Genomic DNA, 19281 nt, shown 5'->3' with positions numbered 1-19281 from the left:
TGCAGCCTCATACAATCTGACTGTTCAACGTCTACGAAGGGCATTTCAGAAAAAGCAAAGAGGCGTTTTGTCTTCAGGCATTGTTCTTCTTCATGACAACGCTCGGCCGCACTCTGCGGCTCCAATAAGGTCGCTGCAGGGCTTTCGATTAGAATCGTTTGGTCACCCACCATACAGCCAGCTCTCGGCTCCCTCATATTTTATCTCTTTGCTCACATGAAACATTGGCTAACAGGACAGCATTTTCGCAGGAACAACGAGCTAAAGACCAGCGTAGAGAACTGGCTGAAAGCTCAGGCAGCTGTTTTCTATGCTGTCTAGTCACATTAACGTGACCACCGCCTATGATCGACGTCAACATGCAGTAACACTCACAAACAGCAGGTGGCAGCACTGGCAGTAGAGGGTGTATAAAGCGCGTCAGAGGGACGCGGAAAACAGCGCAATCTTTGTCGTAATGCGGACAAGGAGCGACTTATGTGACGTCCAAAAGAGCATTATCGCTGGCATTCAGGCCACAGGTGGAAGCATTTCCGAAACGGCTAAGTTTGTAAACGGTTCGCGTGCTGCCGTGGTTAAAGTGTACTGTACATGACAAAATGGCGTTATCCAAAACCGCCGGCGCCACGGCAACTGTGGTGCAACGCGGGCCATAAAGGACAAGGGTGAACGATGGCTGCGGAATGTGTACAGGTGAACAGACTGTCGACCAACTGATCAATAGGGTGAACCAAGGGGCTACCAACAATATCTCTCCAACGACCATTCAGCGAAGACTGCTGAGTATAGGCCACCACAGCAGACCCCTGCTTCATGAAGCCGTACTGACGAAGGCTATAATTTGCACGCCAAAACCGGAGATGGACGTCCATTGAGTAGCGACAGGTCGCCCCTTGAGATGAATGACGTTTCACGGCCCATCAGACAGATGGCCGTTGGCAACAATCGTGGCAAGGGACCAGGCTGGAGGATGGAGCGTTAAGATCTGGAAATGTTTTGTGGCATTCCCTAGGTGGTCTCGTTATTTTGGAAGGAGCTGTGAATCAACAGAAGTATGTATCTATCCTTGGGGACCATTTCCACCTCTGCATGCAGTTTATTGTTATCTCAGCACGATGGAAACTACCACCAGGACAGTGCAACATGTCAGATAGCTCGCAATTTATGCGAGTTGTTCGACGAGCACCATGATGAGTTTACCATAAATTCAATGGCTACCAAACTCCCCGAATTTAAACCCAATCGATCAGGTTGTTCGCGCCATGGATCGTTAGCTGAGAAACCTAGCACACCTGGCAATTGCACTGGCTTCAGCATGACTCCACATCCTTTCGGTACCTTACAGAACCTCATTGACTTTCTTCCTGCACGTCTGCGCTGAAACACGTGGTTATTCAGGTTTATGACAGGTGGTCACATTAATGTGACTGGGCCGTGTATCACAAGGGTATTGGAAAAGTTAGTATTACACTAGGAAAAACGTCCGTCAGAGCGATGACTATGTGGAGAAGTACCTGGAAGGTATTGCTAAATGTTGGAAATAAAACAGTTTTGATTTGCTTTGTGGTTTCCATTTCGCAGACAATCGGGCCTTGCAATATATATATATATATATATATATATATATATATATATATATATATATATATATATATATATATATAATATAGCACTCATAATTCATAAGAATCTATTCTTATGTACGAGGGTGACTCAGTTTAAAATGTTGTGAAAGTCATACTACTGCATGCCGTTTTGAATTTTTCACATATGTGTTCCTATAAGCTGGCAGCACAAGTCAAATGGAGATGTTCCGAAGCGCAATATTATGCATTCAACAGATTCAACTACTGCCAGTGCAAGGTGGCAAGTATGCTTTAGGTGTGTAAAAACCACGGTTGCGCGATATTTTTTAGCAAGGGATTCTCCAGAGAAGACGTTCTTTGTGAAATGCATTTCTTGAAAGGTGAGCATTGTACGCCACAGGAGAAAGGTTACAGTTTAACGTGCCGTCGACGACAAGGCCATTAGAGACGGAGCACAAGCTCGCATTAAGGAAACCTAGGAAAGAAAATCGGCCGTGGGCTTTGAAAGGAACCATCGTGGCATTCGCCTTAAGCGATTTAGGAAAATTGCAGAAAAACTAAATCTGGATGGCTGGTTGTGGATTCGAACCATCGTCCTCCTGAATAGGAGTCCATTGAATTAGCACTGTGCCGCATCTCGCCGTACTTTAGAGGAAGCTTGCTCAGCAGTATACAGGATTCAACAAAGGACGACAAAGAATTACAAATGAGGAACATATTTGTTGCCCTGTGGAGTTTTCCAGTCATACTAAGTAACAATGTGTGCAAGAAATGACCTCTGGAGATCGTCGTGATACAGTCAATGACGTACTCGTGGCCTATCTGTAGATTGTTCGTTGTTCTCAGGGATCCGGATTTGGTTATATTTTTTGTAAAATTTCTGGGCACTGACTCCAGATCACAAACGGAGCCTAATAGTTACAGGGGACAGGTCATGGGCTCACCATTGTTAGCCTGAGTCAAAGTGAAGAAGTTCAGTGCGGACCCCTCGACATACAAGGCTATGATGATGACTCTCTTACGGGACGTACAGGTTGTAATGCAGCTGAAATTCCAGCATAATGGTGAGACCGTTAATGCTGCATCCTACGGCACCACTCGCAGGAAATGCGACCGGCCTTTCGCCGTAAGGGAATCTGGCTCTTGAGAGTGGGCACCGTTCGGATCATAATGCCTACCTTCTCAAAGCAAAATAAACGAAGGAACTACTGCAGACATTCCGTCAGAAACTCTTGGAACATCCACCGTTCAGTCTCGACTTAGCCCTCATGATTTTGATGGGTTTTGGTTCCTTAAAAGCCTCTTGGATGTGCGACTCGTTGAAAAAGATTAGGTTGTAACATGAAAAGAGGTTCGTTGGATGGACAGCTGCCACGTGAATTCTTTGCTGCAGGCTTGTCAAACGATGGGATAAGTGTTTAAAGAGGTAGCATATGGAAAAGTAAAATAAATTTCGGGTTGGTACTCGTGGCACAGGTACCGCTACCCTGTTTTTGAAACTTTTGAGTGACCCTTGTAAATTAAAATCCACTGTAACATTATTATGCTATGTTATTTGAACTCATGACAGTGCAGCAATACTCAGAAATGTTTAACAGTAAGAGCATCTAAACTAACATGTAGTCGGTTCTCATTTGAATCAACTACTGGGTAAATATGGGCTGTGAAAAAAAGGTCTTCCATATTTTGAGAGGTTAGTATGGACTAAAATAAGAAAAAAAATCCATTAAAGAGGCGATCGAAAGTGCATACCTTAAGAGTTTTGAGCACTACTTCCTGTTCACTATTATGAAACACATATGTTCTACTGAACAAGTTTTTATATCCCTTAAGGTATGCGTTTTATATCCCTTGTTTACTGGACATTTTTGCCTTGTTTTGGCCCGTACCTACCACCTCTCAAAATATGGGATACTCTTTTTTAACACGCTGTATTTAATAACCACTGCTGCATAACGTCACTTGCCTCGATGATGGCAGCAAACGTGAACTGACGAAGATCTTTCTAACTATGCAGCAAATGTTAATTTCGTTCTGCTAACATGTTAGTTGCGAAACAGATGAGCAACAAAATAGTGACAGCCTGTGCATCGTATGCCAAACCAGTGTGCCTGTCTCTCTCACCCTTTCTCCCTTCTCTCCCCCCCCCCCTTCTCCCCCCTCCCCCCCAACCCTTCCCTCCTTCTCTCGTGTGTGTGCGTGCGTTTCACCGAGAGAATCTTAATTCATCTTTCCAGTCAGCAGTTTGCCTACTGATTTGATGCCATCTTCCAACTTTTACTCTCTCGTACCGATCGTGTCATGTCTACATACTTACAACACCCACCGTCCCCAACAACCTGCTTCCTATTCTAGCCTGTCTGATACATTTTCCTTCCCCTTCAACTGTTTACAGTGCAAGTTCGCTATTCCAGGGCAGTGTTGCTTCATGTATATTCTTTGGATAAAAGTTTTCTGTTCTTTCCAGTTCCACTTACTATTATCACACTTCTATGGCATCTGCTTTCAGATACTCTCAGTTACATCACCAGCGATTTTCCCCTAAGACCACGCTTCACTTGTACTCTATATAATGAGGAACGGTACTCCAAACACATGCTTACAGGAATTTCTTTCACAGTTCCACGTCAGTATTTGACATGGCTTTATTGATCGTTATCAGCGAAACCACTTGCGTTGCCTCACAAAATATTTTCCTTTGTTGTCTTTTCGTCAGCTAGCATACTGCTTTCAGCAGCGGAGCATTGGTCAATTACCTAAATCAAATTAACTAAATGGTGCTCTTACCATGATGCAAGGGCCACGTTGCTGCCAAATAAGGGACTTTAAATCATAGATAATATTTTTAGTGGTAGCGTCACTCTTTAAGTTCGAGTAAAAACTAAAAGGTGTATTTCCCGCTCTGTAATCATCTTACACAGGTCTGTTAGAAGCATTATGTACAATGACTGAACTAAAATGCATTGTGAGGAATGAAAGGGCATGATCAATAGTTGGAACTTCACTGCTAACAGTACTTGATATCGGAATACCCTGAGATTTCAAACATCAAGTCTCCAGGAAAGTTAAAACGTTTCTTTTTGAATATCAACAGATAACTTGAGCTTTCTTTCATAGTGCTGGACGATTTACTCTCCTATTGGCTTTCATTGGATTTTCCTATATTTCGGTTCTTTCATTTTTCGCCGGCCGCGGTGGTCTCGCGGTTCTAATCGCTCAGTCCGGAACCGCGCGACTGCTACGGTCGCAGGTTCGAATCCTGCCTCGGGCATGGATGTGTGTGATGTCCTTAGGTTAGTTAGGTTTAAGTAGTTCTAAGTTCTAGGGGACTGATGACCACAGATGTTAAGTCCCATAGTGCTCAGAGCCATTTGAACCAGCCATTTCATTTTTCCTTAAGACAAGTTTTGAGTAACCATCTGTGACTTCGGCCATTTTACGTTTTACATCTATGAAGCAGTTGCTCCTTTCTGAACACTATGTAAGTTCTTTTCACCCTTTTTCTTTTTTCATTCATTTTGCTTTTGCTGAAATTCTCATCTCTTGGTCTCTGTTTCTATGCAAATACGCATACTGTCTTCCATAAGGCAGACCTGCCGCACTAAAAAGCGTTTTTGACTCAGAGAACATACAAATCAACGCAAAATTAGATATATTCTAGAAACGTCTTGGTCACGGTTTCTTGCTGATTACAAGCTTCAATCAACTTATAATTGTAAGCGTAATTTTTCATATTTTTTTCGTACGCGTCTTATTGAGCTATTCCAAAGAATTTATGAGTAAATTCATTGAAATAATTAACAGTAAACAGTCTTCACAGACGAGTAAATGTCACAAGTGGAAAGTTCACCAAAAGCATTTACTCACAAAAAGATAGGAAACGCTTTAAGATCCAGGTTTTACTCGTGACACTTGGGGCATGAAAATCAGTGACTTGTCCAGTGATCATATGGAATTGAAGTGCGTTGTCTTGCAAATGCTTTGTCCTTTAATCGCTTCTCTTGGCTTGATTTACCACTCCAAATATTTTAGTTTTTCGAGTCTTCAATAACTGTATCAGTAATTTGGGTGGTGCCCCTCCTCTGACTCCAAATTAATGCGTGAACATTTCTAGCTTCACACCAACTTTTGCACCATGTCCACTACTCACGCGTCCGTATATTATGTTGAAAATCAAAATACAATGTAACCATGATCAAATTACGTTTCTTTGTCTATTGTAGGAAGTAAATTAATTGGCACAAGTTATCCAGGAACTTAGGAACGAACTTATCAGTGCAGATAAAACTGTCTGATTTGACTATCCAGCTGATGTCTATGTAGAGCTGATTGTGTAAGGGGCTCCTGTACGATAATTATTATGTCATGTTTGTAGTTGCTTGTAGTAATCTGTTAGACAATAACGCGTTTTTACTATTGCTTTCAAGGGTGAAATTTCATTTTCATTCAAAATGTATGTTCTCCTCCTGCATAATTTCTTTCAAATCTTTGTTGAACAGTCTTTTCTTTACTGTTACTTTTGTTTCAAAACGTTAATCTACATGAATAAAATTATTATTCAAACAACAGTAAAATATTTAATAGTTTTCCTTTCGACACGGAAATGTTTACCTCTCTTTGCATGTCTAAAATACCTTCTCTCCATGTATAGGTTGCTAAATATAATGAATACTCGTATTTTTAATCAATTTACTTAAATGCATTTCTGATAATGTTTTGTTTCAGACAACTTTGGCTAAGTATGTAGCGGTTGTTTGTAAAATAGTAGGGTTTGCTTTATTACAGTTGTGAGGACATGTGGCCAGCAAAGCGACCAAAATTGTACATATTTTGTAAATCCAGGATTTCCAGCGGCTTATGTGAACGGGCAGCCTTCTGAATGCGTTCTGACCATTAACAAGCGCAGTCCGAAGGTTACTCAGCTGCGGCTGGATTTCAAGATATTTGAGGTAGGAAAACAGAAAATAAAGGTAAAAAATATAACTTAGTTACCGCTGTTTGTGAAAACTGCAGCGCCCAAAGTTCCTGGAAAATGGCTAATCGAAACTTTTTATGAAATGCAGTAAAGTGGATCGGATGTGAAAACCCAAAAATTATGAGTATCGCAGAGTTAATATAATTTTCGAGTAAAGACAGGTCAGCTGATAAACCTCATACCATTAACTGCAGGACCTCATGTCACTCGTAATATTGCAATTGACGCCCGCTAGAGCGAAAGGTGATTGGTTGTCCCCTGTTTGGTAGTACAGTGTTGTTTATTTGTCCATATACGCAACAAAATCATTGGGGGAAGTGGCAACAAAACGACTATTCACGTTGGTGTGTAGAATATACGAGTCTGGCGATATACCATCTGACTTTCTGAAAAGCATCATCCACACAATTCCGAAGACGGCAAGAGCTGACAAGTGCGAGAATTGTCGCACAATCAGCTTAACAGCTCATGCATCGAAGCTGCTTACAAGAATAATATACAGAAGAATGGAAAAGAAAATTGAGAATGCGCTAGGTGACGATCAGTTTGGCTTTAGGAAAAGTAAAGGGACGAGAGGCAATTCTGACGTTACGGCTAGTAATGGAAGCAAGGCTAAAGAAAAATCAAGACACTTTCATAGGATTTGTCGACCTGGAAAAAGCGTTCGACAATATAAAATGGTGCAAGCTGTTCGAGATTCTGAAAAAAGTAGGGGTAAGCTATAGGGAGAGACGGGTCTTATACAGTTTGTACAACAACCAAGAGGGAATAATAAGAGTGGACGATCAAGAACGAAGTGCTCGTATTAAGAAGGGTGTAAGACATGGCTGTAGCCTTTCGCCCCTACTCTTCAATCTGTACATCGAGGAAGCAATGATGGAAATAAAAGAAAGGTTCAGGAGTGGAATTAAATTACAAGGTGAAAGGATATCAATGATACGATTCGCTGATGACATTGCTATCCTGAGTGAAAGTGAAGAAGAATTAAATGATCTGCGGAACGGAATGAACAGTCTAATGAGTACACAGTATGGTTTGAGAGTAAATCGGAGAAAGACGAAGGTAATGAGAAGTAGTAGAAATGAGAACAGCGAGAAACTTAACATTAGGATTGATGCTCACGAAGTCAATGAAGTTAAGGAATTCTGCTACCTAGGCAGTAAAATAACCAATGACGGACGGAGCAAGGAGGACATCAAAAGCAGACTCGCGTTGGCAAAAAAGGCATTTCTGGCCAAGAGAAGTCTACTAATATCAAATACCGGCCTTAATTTGAGGAAGAAATTTCTAAGGATGTACGTCTGGAGTACAGCATTTTATGGTAGTGAAACATGGTCTGTGGGAAAACCGGAACAGAAGAGAATCGAAGCATTTGAGATGTGGTGCTATAGACGAATGTTGAAAATTGGGTGGACTGATAAGGTAAGGAATGAGGAGGTTCTACGCAGTATCGGAGAGGAAAGGAATATGTGGAAAACACTGATAAGGAGAAGGGACAGGATGATAGGACATCTGCTAAGACATGAGGGAATGACTTCCATGGTACTAGAGGGAGCTGTAGAGGGCAAATCTGTAGAGGAAGACAGAGATTGGAATACGTCAAGCAAATAATTGAGGACGTAGGTTGCAAGCGCTACTCTGAGATGAAGAGGTTAGCACAGGAAAGGAATTCGTGGCGGGCCGCATCAAACCAGTCAGTAGACTGATGACGAAAAAAAAAAAAAAAATACACAACAGAGGCGCTTGCTGATTGTGAGATATAAGATGTTTAAATACTGTGAACAGAGATACCAACGAGTGTGATAACATGCGAATCTAAACTGATAGGAACCATGGTTTGGTATCATAATAAATGGTTCGAAATTCCGTATATGGTATTAGGTATTATTAGATATTATTTGTCTATTGTAGTCTAGACCTCCTACTGTGACCTACGAACTGGATACCAGTACCACTTTACTATTTACTTTGCCCACTGTACAATACGAGTTAGGTAAATTCAGGATGGGAGAAAGCAAGTGGTCGAATAAACAAAAGAATCTTGCGTCTAGGTAGAGCCTAGACTGGCTTTCAGAGTTACGTGACCACAGCTGCGAAAGTTTTCCCTATTCATTAATATGGAAGTTTGCAAAAATGGAGACATTTATGAAGTTTTCATGACTAATCTTCAAGATAAATATTTAGGTAAAGTGGTCAACAGTCTTGATGAAGGTTGAAGCAATTGCCCAAACCTCGCCCAGAGAGTGTTCGAAGTGTTACCTTCAAAGAACCTTCATTTTCGATGCCGAGAGTGAGATAGATCAGAGCGTTCATTGTATCGTCCAACACTTCCCATTTCCATCAGTGTATTGTTTTGTGGCATCTTAAATTAACACTGCAGTTATATGTCAATCTACGTTGGTGGGGGAGAGTCTTGGCTGCCGTGTGGTTTGCTGCAGGACCGTGGATAGTCTCTTGCCAATGGCACACGTACAGAGCGGGCGCATAAACCGACCGAAATAAAATAAATTAAAGATGGTTCAAGAATTAATCGGGAGAGGTAAGTGATTTCTTCTACCCCTTGTGTTCCTACCGTCTGATTACGAGAAGAAGCCGCTTGCTCGGCCCGCTACAGTAAACACACTTTCGTCCAAGTAACATCATAAGGAGATGACTAGAACCGAACAGACGTCCACCGATAACTTAGTTCATACGCCTGCTCCCTAAGCAGTTTTCTCATGTTCAGAAATTGGAGTTCTTGCTGCTACCTCGCTACAGAACTGAAGGATCTCGAGGGTGTGAAGGAGCGCTGAAGTAAATACCCTATTTGACTGAAGGCTCCTGATTTTTCCCAATTTATGCCGACTGAAAAAAAGGGTGAAAGGGATATGTAATTTTCTTGCCACTGCTCCTAAGTTTCGGATGACACGACCGGATGCGGAAATAAAAAAATTTCGAAAGTAAGTTGTTGTGGCTGATAGTGATTGTGACTATTGAAAGTTGTATTCTGTTCATCTTGGGAATATAATTTCATCAAATTAAAGATGAAAAAATTCGTCAAGGTCGAAAAAAGTGGAAGCAGACCATCAAATTTAGATATCTTGCCGACAGAAAACGCTAAAGCTGCCAAATATAGCTTCGACGGCATTTTCGATGTGTTTGCTTCGCTGAAAGCAATGACATGCAAAGTAAAATTATAATAAAAACACAATTCCTGGAAAATAATATTTTTTCAGTTTTTTCAAATCTACGTAGAAAAGATTGCGGAAATGTAATTTTTGGGGTGAGTAGCGTTGCGGCAAGAGCAGGGGGCACCTCGGTCAGGCTGATTTGCTACTAATCCCCAAGTAAATTTTACCCAATTTATTCAAAATCAACGGCATCAGTACAAGTTGTTAGATTATAGCCTTTTTCTCTTACATCTAATTAATAATTTATGAGGGGCAATTACAGTCTGTTCTTTATCATACGCCACACTTAGACCAAGCCATAAACAGTAACACATAGATTTTGTTTTACTTTCAGTTTCCTTAGAAAGTTTATTTACTACAGAGATACATTTAATTTGTTATTTGCAATATTTTCACCAGGACAGTTCATTTAAGGAATATTTATCAATATTGCTTTATTTTTATTGTACCTATTTATATTATTTCCTAAATCTACGTAGAAAAGATTGCGGGTATTATAATTTTTGGGATGAGTGGTGCTGCGGTAGGAGCAGGGGGACATCACGGCTTTCGCAATTCTGCCAGGGGCGCAAAGATCACCTCGGTAGGGCGGTGATTTGCTGCTGTATCCCAAAGTAAACTTTACCTAATTTATTCAAAATCAACGGCATCAGTTCAAGCTGTTCAGTACGTATGCTCAGAACAGAAATTATTTTAGGCTATCTTTGTCTACAGATCTGCGGCAGCACTGTAGCTGATGTCAAGAGCGTACCCTACCCAGGATCTTATCTAGATAAGGGTGAAGGAGGGTAAAGGGGTGGGGGACATGTGCAAGTTTTGCTGTGAACGACAAAATAGTTTTGAGATTTCACAACAAATGGTTGTGGGTGCACTTACTACTGGACTATAGTACTTCACATGTTATGACTTTCTTAAACCTCATGCTGCATTGATAGAATGTCTTTCGGGGCAGGATGCAAGGATAAAAACTGTAGAGGGAGACAGAGACCGGAATACATCCAGCAAATAATTGAGGGCGAAGGTTGCAAGTGTTACTCTGAGATAAAGAGGTTGGCGCAGGAGGGAAATTCGTGGCCCGCACATCAAACCAATAAGAAGACTGATGACCCCCCCATCCTCCCCCCCCCCCCAAAAAAGTGCCAATTCAGTATGTGAAGCTGCCTTTTCCTACTCCTCGCTGGGTAATTCCTTGGCAGCTATGCAAAAAGTGGTATGCATTTTGGCAACAAAAATTTGTAGACAGCTGCATTACCATCATATTCGTGGCTCTTAGAAAAAAAATCAGTATTATTCAATTTTTTACACAGTACCCCTATACAAAACATGTGCTGCCAGGCCTTTGCTTACGAGGATCACACTTAATAGGCAGCTGACTAACACAGTCAGCGTTGGATAGACACGTCACTCTTTCTGACTCGACGTTTGGATTACTATAAACTGTTACACAAGCCCCTCCCTCTATCCCCCCCCCCTCCTTTTGCTCCCAGCACTTTCACGTTTTCCCCTTTTCGTTGCAGCTCGTTAATTCAGACAACGCAAGCCAACAATAGTGGCCGGCCGGAGTGGCCGAGCGGTTCTAGGCGCTATAGTCTGGAACCGCGCGACCGCTACGGTCGCAGGTTCGAATCCTGCCTCGGGCATGGACGTGTGTGATGTCCTTAGGTTAGTTAGGTTTAAGTAGTTCTAAGTTCTAGGGACTGATGACCACAGCAGTTAAGTCCCATAGTGCTCAGAGCCAAAATAGTGAAGAACTGAAAGCTTGCTTTGTAGTGGCTTAAATGCAAATGCCCAGAATGTTTCACGCTAACACATGCATAATCTACATATATATCCTGCGAACTGCTGTGAAGTGCATGGCAGAGGGTAAGTCCCATTATATCAGTTAATAGGGCTTTTCTGCGTTCCATTCACCAAAGGACTGTGGGCCACCAAAGGACTGTGGGAAGAATGATTGTTTAAATGCCTCTGTGTGTACTGTAACTAATCTTGTCTTCACGATTCCTATGGGCGCGATATTAGGGGGTTGTCGTATATTCCTAGAGTACGCTATTCATTGAAACCCGGTTCTTGAAACTTTGTTGATAGACTTTCTCGGGATAGTTTCCGCCTGTCTTCAAGAGAGTGCCAGCACCGTTCTTTCATCATCTCTGTGACATTGTCTCGCGTCAAACCTGTGACCATTCGTACTGTCCTTCCATGTACGCTTACAAGAGTACCCTGTTGGTCCTATTTGGTACAGACCCCACATATTAAGCAATATTCTAGGTGGATCAAACGAGTGACTCGTAAACAATCTCCTTTGTAGACTGATTAAGTTTACCTAGTATTCTACCAATAAACCTAAGTTTGCTACCTGCTGTACCCACGACTGAACCTATGTGATCGTTTCATTTCATGTCCCTACTACATATTTCACCCAGGTATTACCATGAGTTTACCAATTCCAACTGTGACTCACTGACATTATGTTCACAGGACACTTGGTTTTTTTTCGTTATGTGAAGTACACAACGGTACATGTCTGAGTGTATGAAGGAAGTTGCCTATATCTGCACCACTTTGAAATCCTTTCAAGGTCTGATAGAATATTTGTGCAGCTTTGTTTGGACTGTACTTCATTGTAGATAACTGCATCATCTGCGAAAAGTCTGATGTTTTTATTAATATTGTCCGCAAAATCATTAATATACAACATTAACAGCAAGGAACCCAACACACTTCGCTGCAGTAAACCCGAGGGTACTTCTACACTTGTCAGTGACTTTTCATCTGCGTCCTCACTACTAAAAAATCCTCAGTTCAGTCACAAATTTTTCCTGATACTCCATACGATTATGCTTTTGACAATAAGCATAGGCGTGATACTGAGTCAAATGCTTTTCGGAAATGGAGAATACCTGGCTGCCTTGATATTTGTCTTTCAGGATGCCATGTGAGATAACTGCGAGGTGGGTTTGACATGACCTATGTTTTCGAAATCCATGCTGGTTGGTATGGAGAAGGTCGTTCTGTTCGAGATATCTCATTATGTTCAAGCTCAGTATATGTTCCAAGACTCTACAGTAAATGTATGTCATCGATGTTGGACGGTAGTTTTGTGGATCACTTCTGCTGCCCTTCTCGTAGACAGGTGTGACCTGTACTTTCTTCCAATTACTAGACACGGTTTTTTGTCCGAGGGATATTCGTCAGATCATAGTTAACAGAGGGACTAATTCACCTGCAAATTTGGTATAGATCTGACAGGTATACCATTGGGCACTGGGGTTTTGCTCGGTTTTAACGATTTTAGCTGTTTCTCAGCGTCACTGACACTAATTTTTATTTCGTTCATATTTTCGATGGAACGAGTCTTAAATTGGAGGATTACTCCTGCGTTTTTCTTTGTAACGAACGTTTGAAAATAGAGTTAAGCATTCCAGGGTTTTGCCTGCTACTCTGAGTTTCAGTTCCTGTCTCGCCAGGTTAGTGACTGGACTTAGTTTTGCGCAACTAACATCCTTTACATATGACGAGAATTTCTTTGGGTTTCGTGAAAGGTGTTTCGACAGTATCCTGCTAAGGCAGTCATCGAATGCTTCAAGCATTGCTCTCTTGACTTCCGAATGCGTTTCATTCAGCATCCCTTTATCCATAGCCCTATGCTTTGTTTTATACCTGTTATCTAACAGTCTCAAGTTCTTTAGAAGTTCCTTTACTGTAAGTGTACACCGTGGAGGACCTCTCCTGTCATGGACTGTTCTACTAGACACATATCTCTCCGTGCATGGTCAACTATTCTTTTAAACTTGAGCCTTAGTTCCTCTACATGTTTCTCTCCTGACGTCAGACTTTCAATTTTGTGTCAGTCCTTGGTAATGAGTCTTCCCCAAACAATCTCACTTGCAGCTTCAATTTCTATTCCGGTGAATTTGAGTTTCTTGTGTACCGCGACAAATAAACCACCTCCATCACTCATTTCACTATCCTTTCGGTATACGCTTACATTTTCCCCAAAGATCTTATTACTGTCGACAACTTCAGGTTTTAACCAGCTTTCTGTGTCTAGTGTTATGTGACCTACTGCGCTTTTTAGGAGCACATCAAACTCTGTCACTTTGTTGCGAACGTTTTGGTAGTTAACCACAAGGATTTTAATAGTCTCGTCTACAGGAGGCATTTCTTAGGATCTTAAATTGGTAATTCCGGGCTTCATGCAGCTGTCGTTATCTTACTGGACGTAGAGTTGCATAATCTAAAAAACCCTTGTGTTCAGCCGGCCGGTGTGACCGAGCGGTTCTAGGCGCTTCAATCTGGAACCTCGCGACTGCTACGGTCGCAGGTTCGAATCCTGCCTCGGGCATGGATGTGTGTGATGTCCTTAGGTTAGTTAGGTTTAAATAACTCTAAGTTCTAAGGGGCTGATGACCTCAGATGTTAAGTCCCATAGTACTCAGAGCCATTTTAACCATTTTTTGAACCTTGTGTTCACCTCACCCATAGCCAGCTGCCTGACTAGCTACCACTGTTGTGTAGTGCACACCCGCGTGGTTTAGTGAGACCCTACAACTCTCAACCCGACGGCGCAAGTCTGTGTAGTCACAGGTGTCACTGATAGCATCATGGGATTAAGTATTCCATTTAATTAACTGTACAGATTTTACCATGATATGTTGAGGCCAGCAAAGCGTAGTTGTAGCCATTCTGAATTATTCTAGCAATAGATTGTAAACCGAAAATTCGCCAGTCGATTGATTGATTTTTATTTGGTCCTATTTGATTACATTATATACACAACCTTCACCTGTACTATATGGCAAGTCAACTTGATCTAATGTCTTAAAGTATTTGGCCTACGTATTGCTATATAGAACATCAAACTATCAAACATGATTGTAATGTTGCACAGATTTTTTTCTATCAATTTATATTTAGATCTTGAAGTTGTTTGCATACTCTTTAACTCAGTTAACTATTGACCAGGCACACAAAAGCATATGATGTATACAATATTTTCAGGTGATTACAATACATTCCTACTGGTTGTGGCAGTGATACGTTTTTGAACTTGATGCCGAGAGAATATCGAGACATAGATTTCAAATGGTTCAAATGGTTCTGAGCACTATGGGACTTAACATCTGAGGTCATCAGTCCCCTAGAACTTAGAACTACCTAAACATAACTAACCTAAGATCATCACATATCCATGCCCGAGGCAGGATTCGAACCTGCGACCGTAGCGGTCGCGCGGTTCCAGACTGAAGCGCCTAGAACCGCTCGGCCACACCGGCCGCCTCGAGACATAGATGTGAACTCTCTCTAACATGTTTGGTTTTGTTATCTTTGCCATAATAACTTAAGTTCAGTGCGTTAACATTCAGTTCCTTTTATCGAATGTTCTTGTTGTCATTCATGAAGAATAAAAGCCTAATTCTTTAAGTTCTAAAGCTATGTACAATTATTAAGTGGAAAACTTAAGCGGCCACATATTGTGTGACCCCGTCTATGAACTTTAGTACCTTCCCATCAACGGCATTTTCGATAAACGGCGGAAATACGCAAGGAGCAAATGAACGACAACGGCATATTATGCCATTTCATCGTAGACAAATTAGCAAACTGCGCGATTACATTAGGATTTTGGAGATTATTGTTCCATCAAATACGAGCATGAAGCTCACGCAGTGCAACAAAAACGGTGTAAATTCTGCAACGCCAACATATCACAGCACAATGAAATTTCTGCCGAGACAGAAGATGTTAAACCAAACACTAAGACTCTATCGGCTCAGATAAATACTCTCGGCTTGCAACCGTGTGTAACAACGAATTGTTTAACGGAGCCGTGACCATAGTTCGAAGCAACGAGATACCGGTCCACCACTTGCAGCAGTTCGTCGGCGCCGCGCCTGCAGTTACTGCTTACTGACAGAATTTAATGCCACCCAAAAACAACCGTTGTTTGCGTTAGTGGAGAACATAGTTCGGTAGCAACTAGTGATCAACTACCGTAGACAATTCAACTTGGTGATAAGCAATCTGAACCAAAAAGCCACAACATTGGTATCGGACATTATAGTCCACCCACCGCCAGACGGAGCTTGAAACAAAATAAAAGAAGAGCTAATATCTCGCTGTACAAACTCAACCGATCTCATGGTCAGGTACGTACTATATCAAGGGAAAAGACGTGACAAGACCACATCAGAGTTCAGGCGACATCCAAGATTAGTGAACAGCTCCACCATGTCCAATGGTTTGTCACTACATGTTTGGCAATTACAACTGCCGGCACAAGTACGGACGGCGTTGGAAGTATACGACTATAAGTCACCCAACAAATCACTTCAGGTCGCCAATAGCATTGCCCGCAGCAATTGCCATGACATAGGCAGACAGTCCCAGCCGAGTTCACCTGAGGCGACTCTGGACAACGCGGCCGTCACGTCATGATGCCTGTCGAGCGTCTACAAGGAAATTTGAAGCTTAAGAACCACTGTGGAAGTGCTGCAGCAACGACAAGGCGCAAATAATCGAACACAGGAACTGCGGAAGACCTTCCGTGAGGAATGCTGGTACCTCAAATATTTTGGCCAACATGTGTGAAGTGTAACTCACGTTGCAGTTACTCAAATAGCCAGTATGTCCACAGTAACAGTGTAGGGCCTACACACTGTCGGCAGCAGCACCTCCGCATGCACACTGAACCATGTAAAAAAGACTATGTGTCAGCCACACAGATACGACGAAGACACTGGCTCCAACATCACCACGTTGTCTGTCAGCCATGCGCTGGACGACAAACAGGATGTTCAAGCATGGTTGAAAGCACTATGCGACTCTGCGATCAACACTCACTTACACAGTGTTCCCTTTCGATGTCGATTTCTCCATAACCTCACGTGGTTATTTGCAGATGTTGATGTCTCTGAAACTATTTTAGGCACTGACTTCTGTGCATATTTGTTACTAGCAGTTGACCTGCAGAGAACACGATTACTGAACTCAGTTGACAACAGTGCAGCACCAGGAACTAGAGACCACCGCTCGATCAAACCATCAAGCGAGTATCAGGTACAGGTTCACCACAATGACGCCAAGCACAATACAGGGTATCACACACCTGGACAAGCAGTATCACTATGTGCAAGCAGAACTGCACCTGAACGCTTAACAGACACAAATGCAATGTTGCTGACTAGAATCATTCGCTGATACATTAACCCACAGTCTTCGTCCTCTTAAGCAGAGACCATGACGCTGAGAGCACGTTTTTACTCCAAACTTTTTATGCCTTTAGTAGGTCATTAAAACAATATAACATGCAAGTACGAAGGTTGTCCGAAAAGTAAGATCTCCAGCGAACTCCCGTCGGGACTGAGTGAGCTAGCTTAAATCTGACAACAGCGCCATGTTCCTTGTTCCCCACACCGTTATTCTTGCCAGTCCCCCCTCTCTGCGACGCTCATTCTTGGCGTAGCAGACATTAACGAGGGAGGAAAAATCGACCCTCCCGCCAAGTGTGAATTGCATTCTGTGATTAGATTTCCGTGGTTTATGGCGTCAACCCCTATTGAAATGCATCGTCAGTTGACCAACGTGTATGGAGAAAAGTGTATGGACATAAAAAAGGTGAGTAAGTGGTATAGGGAGATCGCAAACGGCCTTACAGACGACGTGGCGGCCACGGGCGTTCATCAGTTTCAGACGAGACAGTGATAAAAGTCGAAGAAGTTTTGCTTGTGGATCGGCGTGTGACTGTGTGAGAGATTGTTGAACTGATAGGAGACTTATCTAAGACTACAGTGGACAAGATTTTGATGGACGTTCTGAAGTATCATAAGGTGCGTACCAGGTGGGTGTTATGGATGCTCACTGAAAAAAGAAGCGCATTGAAAGTGCCCGAAATTTCCTGCGCCGTTACTGGGAAGAGGGTGACGAATTTTCGAAATCCCTTGCAACCACAGACGAGACTTGGGCCCAGTACTTTATACCAGAGACTAAGGGACAGGCCGGCTGGTGTGGCTGTGCGGTTCTAAGCACGTCAGTTTGGAACCACGTGACCGCTACGGTCGCAGGTTCGAATCCTGCCTCGGGCATGGATGTGTGTGATGTCCTTAGGTTAGTTAGGTTTAAGTAGTTCTAAGTTCTAGGGGACTGATGACCTCAGTAGTTAAGTCCCATAGTGCTCAGAGCCATTTGAACCATTTTTTGAACTAAGGGAGAATCAAAACAATGGCAGCATTCCAGTTCTCCAAATGTCAAGAATTTCAAGCAAATGCCATTAGCGAGGAAGGTGACGGTTTCGGTATTCTTGAATAGGTAAGGTGTTCTCGTGGTAGACTACCTGGAAAGAGGTACAATAATCAACGTGGCTAGGAACTGTGAGCCACTAACAAAGCTACGCCGAGCCCACCCTCATATCGCCCGCACCGCAACAGATCTCATCACCAAATTTGAGTGGGAAATCATTGACCATCCTCCGTACCGCCCTTATTTGGTTCCCAGTAACTACTATTTGTCCCCCAGTTTGAAACAACCCTTGGGGAGAGTGAAATTCTCAAGCTACGAAGAACTGAAGCCAGCTGTCCATTCCTTCCTGCGCACGTCGACAGGAGAGTGGCATGATGCAGTATGAAAAAGCTTCCAGAGTGTGCCCAAAAATGCGTCGATCATGACGGGGACTACGTTGAAAAATAGCTAAAAGTCCAAGCTTTCAGAATCTGTAATCGGTTTTGCAATAAAACGTTATTTACTGTGTGAAAAACTTTGGAGACCTTAATTTATGGACAACCTTCGTAGTAAGGTGCACTACTCTGGCAATTCTGAGAAAATCGCAAGAGAAGTTTTATGTGTCTGTTATGAAGCTGATGTATCTGTGTCACGGTGTTGGCTGTAAGAAGTCAATGTGGTCATGTGGTTAGCGTTTGCACTAAGCAAGAGGGTTGTAGGTGAGACGGCAGCCCAGATCCTGTCAACACTTATTTTTTAATCTATATTTTTTTCATCTGTGGTCACATTATTTAATTTATATGACATTTGAGAGGTAATATAATGAAAAAAACACGTGCATTATCATGAAGTTGTAGTGAATTTCAGATGTTATTTAATTATTGACTCTACTTTTAATTAAATTTTCAAGGAAAAGGGACAGGCTTGGAAAGCCCAAGTCAAGCCTCAATAAATAATGATGTGAATGACGTTATTCAGTAATATAGTACATCACGATGTGTCAGATCATGAGAATAATGTACAATTATTTGTTAGATGTGCTCTCGACATCACATGTTGCAGGATGGTATTTGTCATACAGACATGGAAAACATAAATTGAAATGGCATCTACCACATCGAATGAATGCAGTTTCCCCACTTTTACAGGGAATGTTCAGAGTTTCTAAGGGAAAACACACATCGCTGGCATTTTAAAAAATTTCTCTTTCTTCCGATTGTTTGGATGCAAACCATGTATGACCAGTGATGAAAAAACCACATGACCACCATGAATCCGTATGTCCAGCATTATGCAAAGATACGTAAGACACATAATAGACATGTAAAACTTCTCT

General features: G+C 42.2%; 1 protein-coding gene across 1 annotated transcript in view; it reads left to right on the top strand.

The window, feature by feature from the left end:
• The window catches only part of LOC126456047 (uncharacterized), a 134124-nt gene that overhangs the window by 18152 nt on the left and 96691 nt on the right, over positions 1 to 19281 (top strand). The window contains exon 3 of the mRNA XM_050091802.1: positions 6372 to 6535. Coding sequence (XP_049947759.1) covers positions 6372 to 6535 — 164 coding nt within the window. The remainder of the gene's footprint in view (positions 1 to 6371; positions 6536 to 19281) is intronic.

Source organism: Schistocerca serialis, chromosome 2 (assembly GCF_023864345.2).
Source record: "Schistocerca serialis cubense isolate TAMUIC-IGC-003099 chromosome 2, iqSchSeri2.2, whole genome shotgun sequence".
Lineage (NCBI taxonomy): Eukaryota > Metazoa > Arthropoda > Insecta > Orthoptera > Acrididae > Schistocerca > Schistocerca serialis.
The sequence above is the reverse complement of the archived record's forward strand: the minus strand, read 5'-3'. Positions and strand labels throughout refer to the sequence as shown.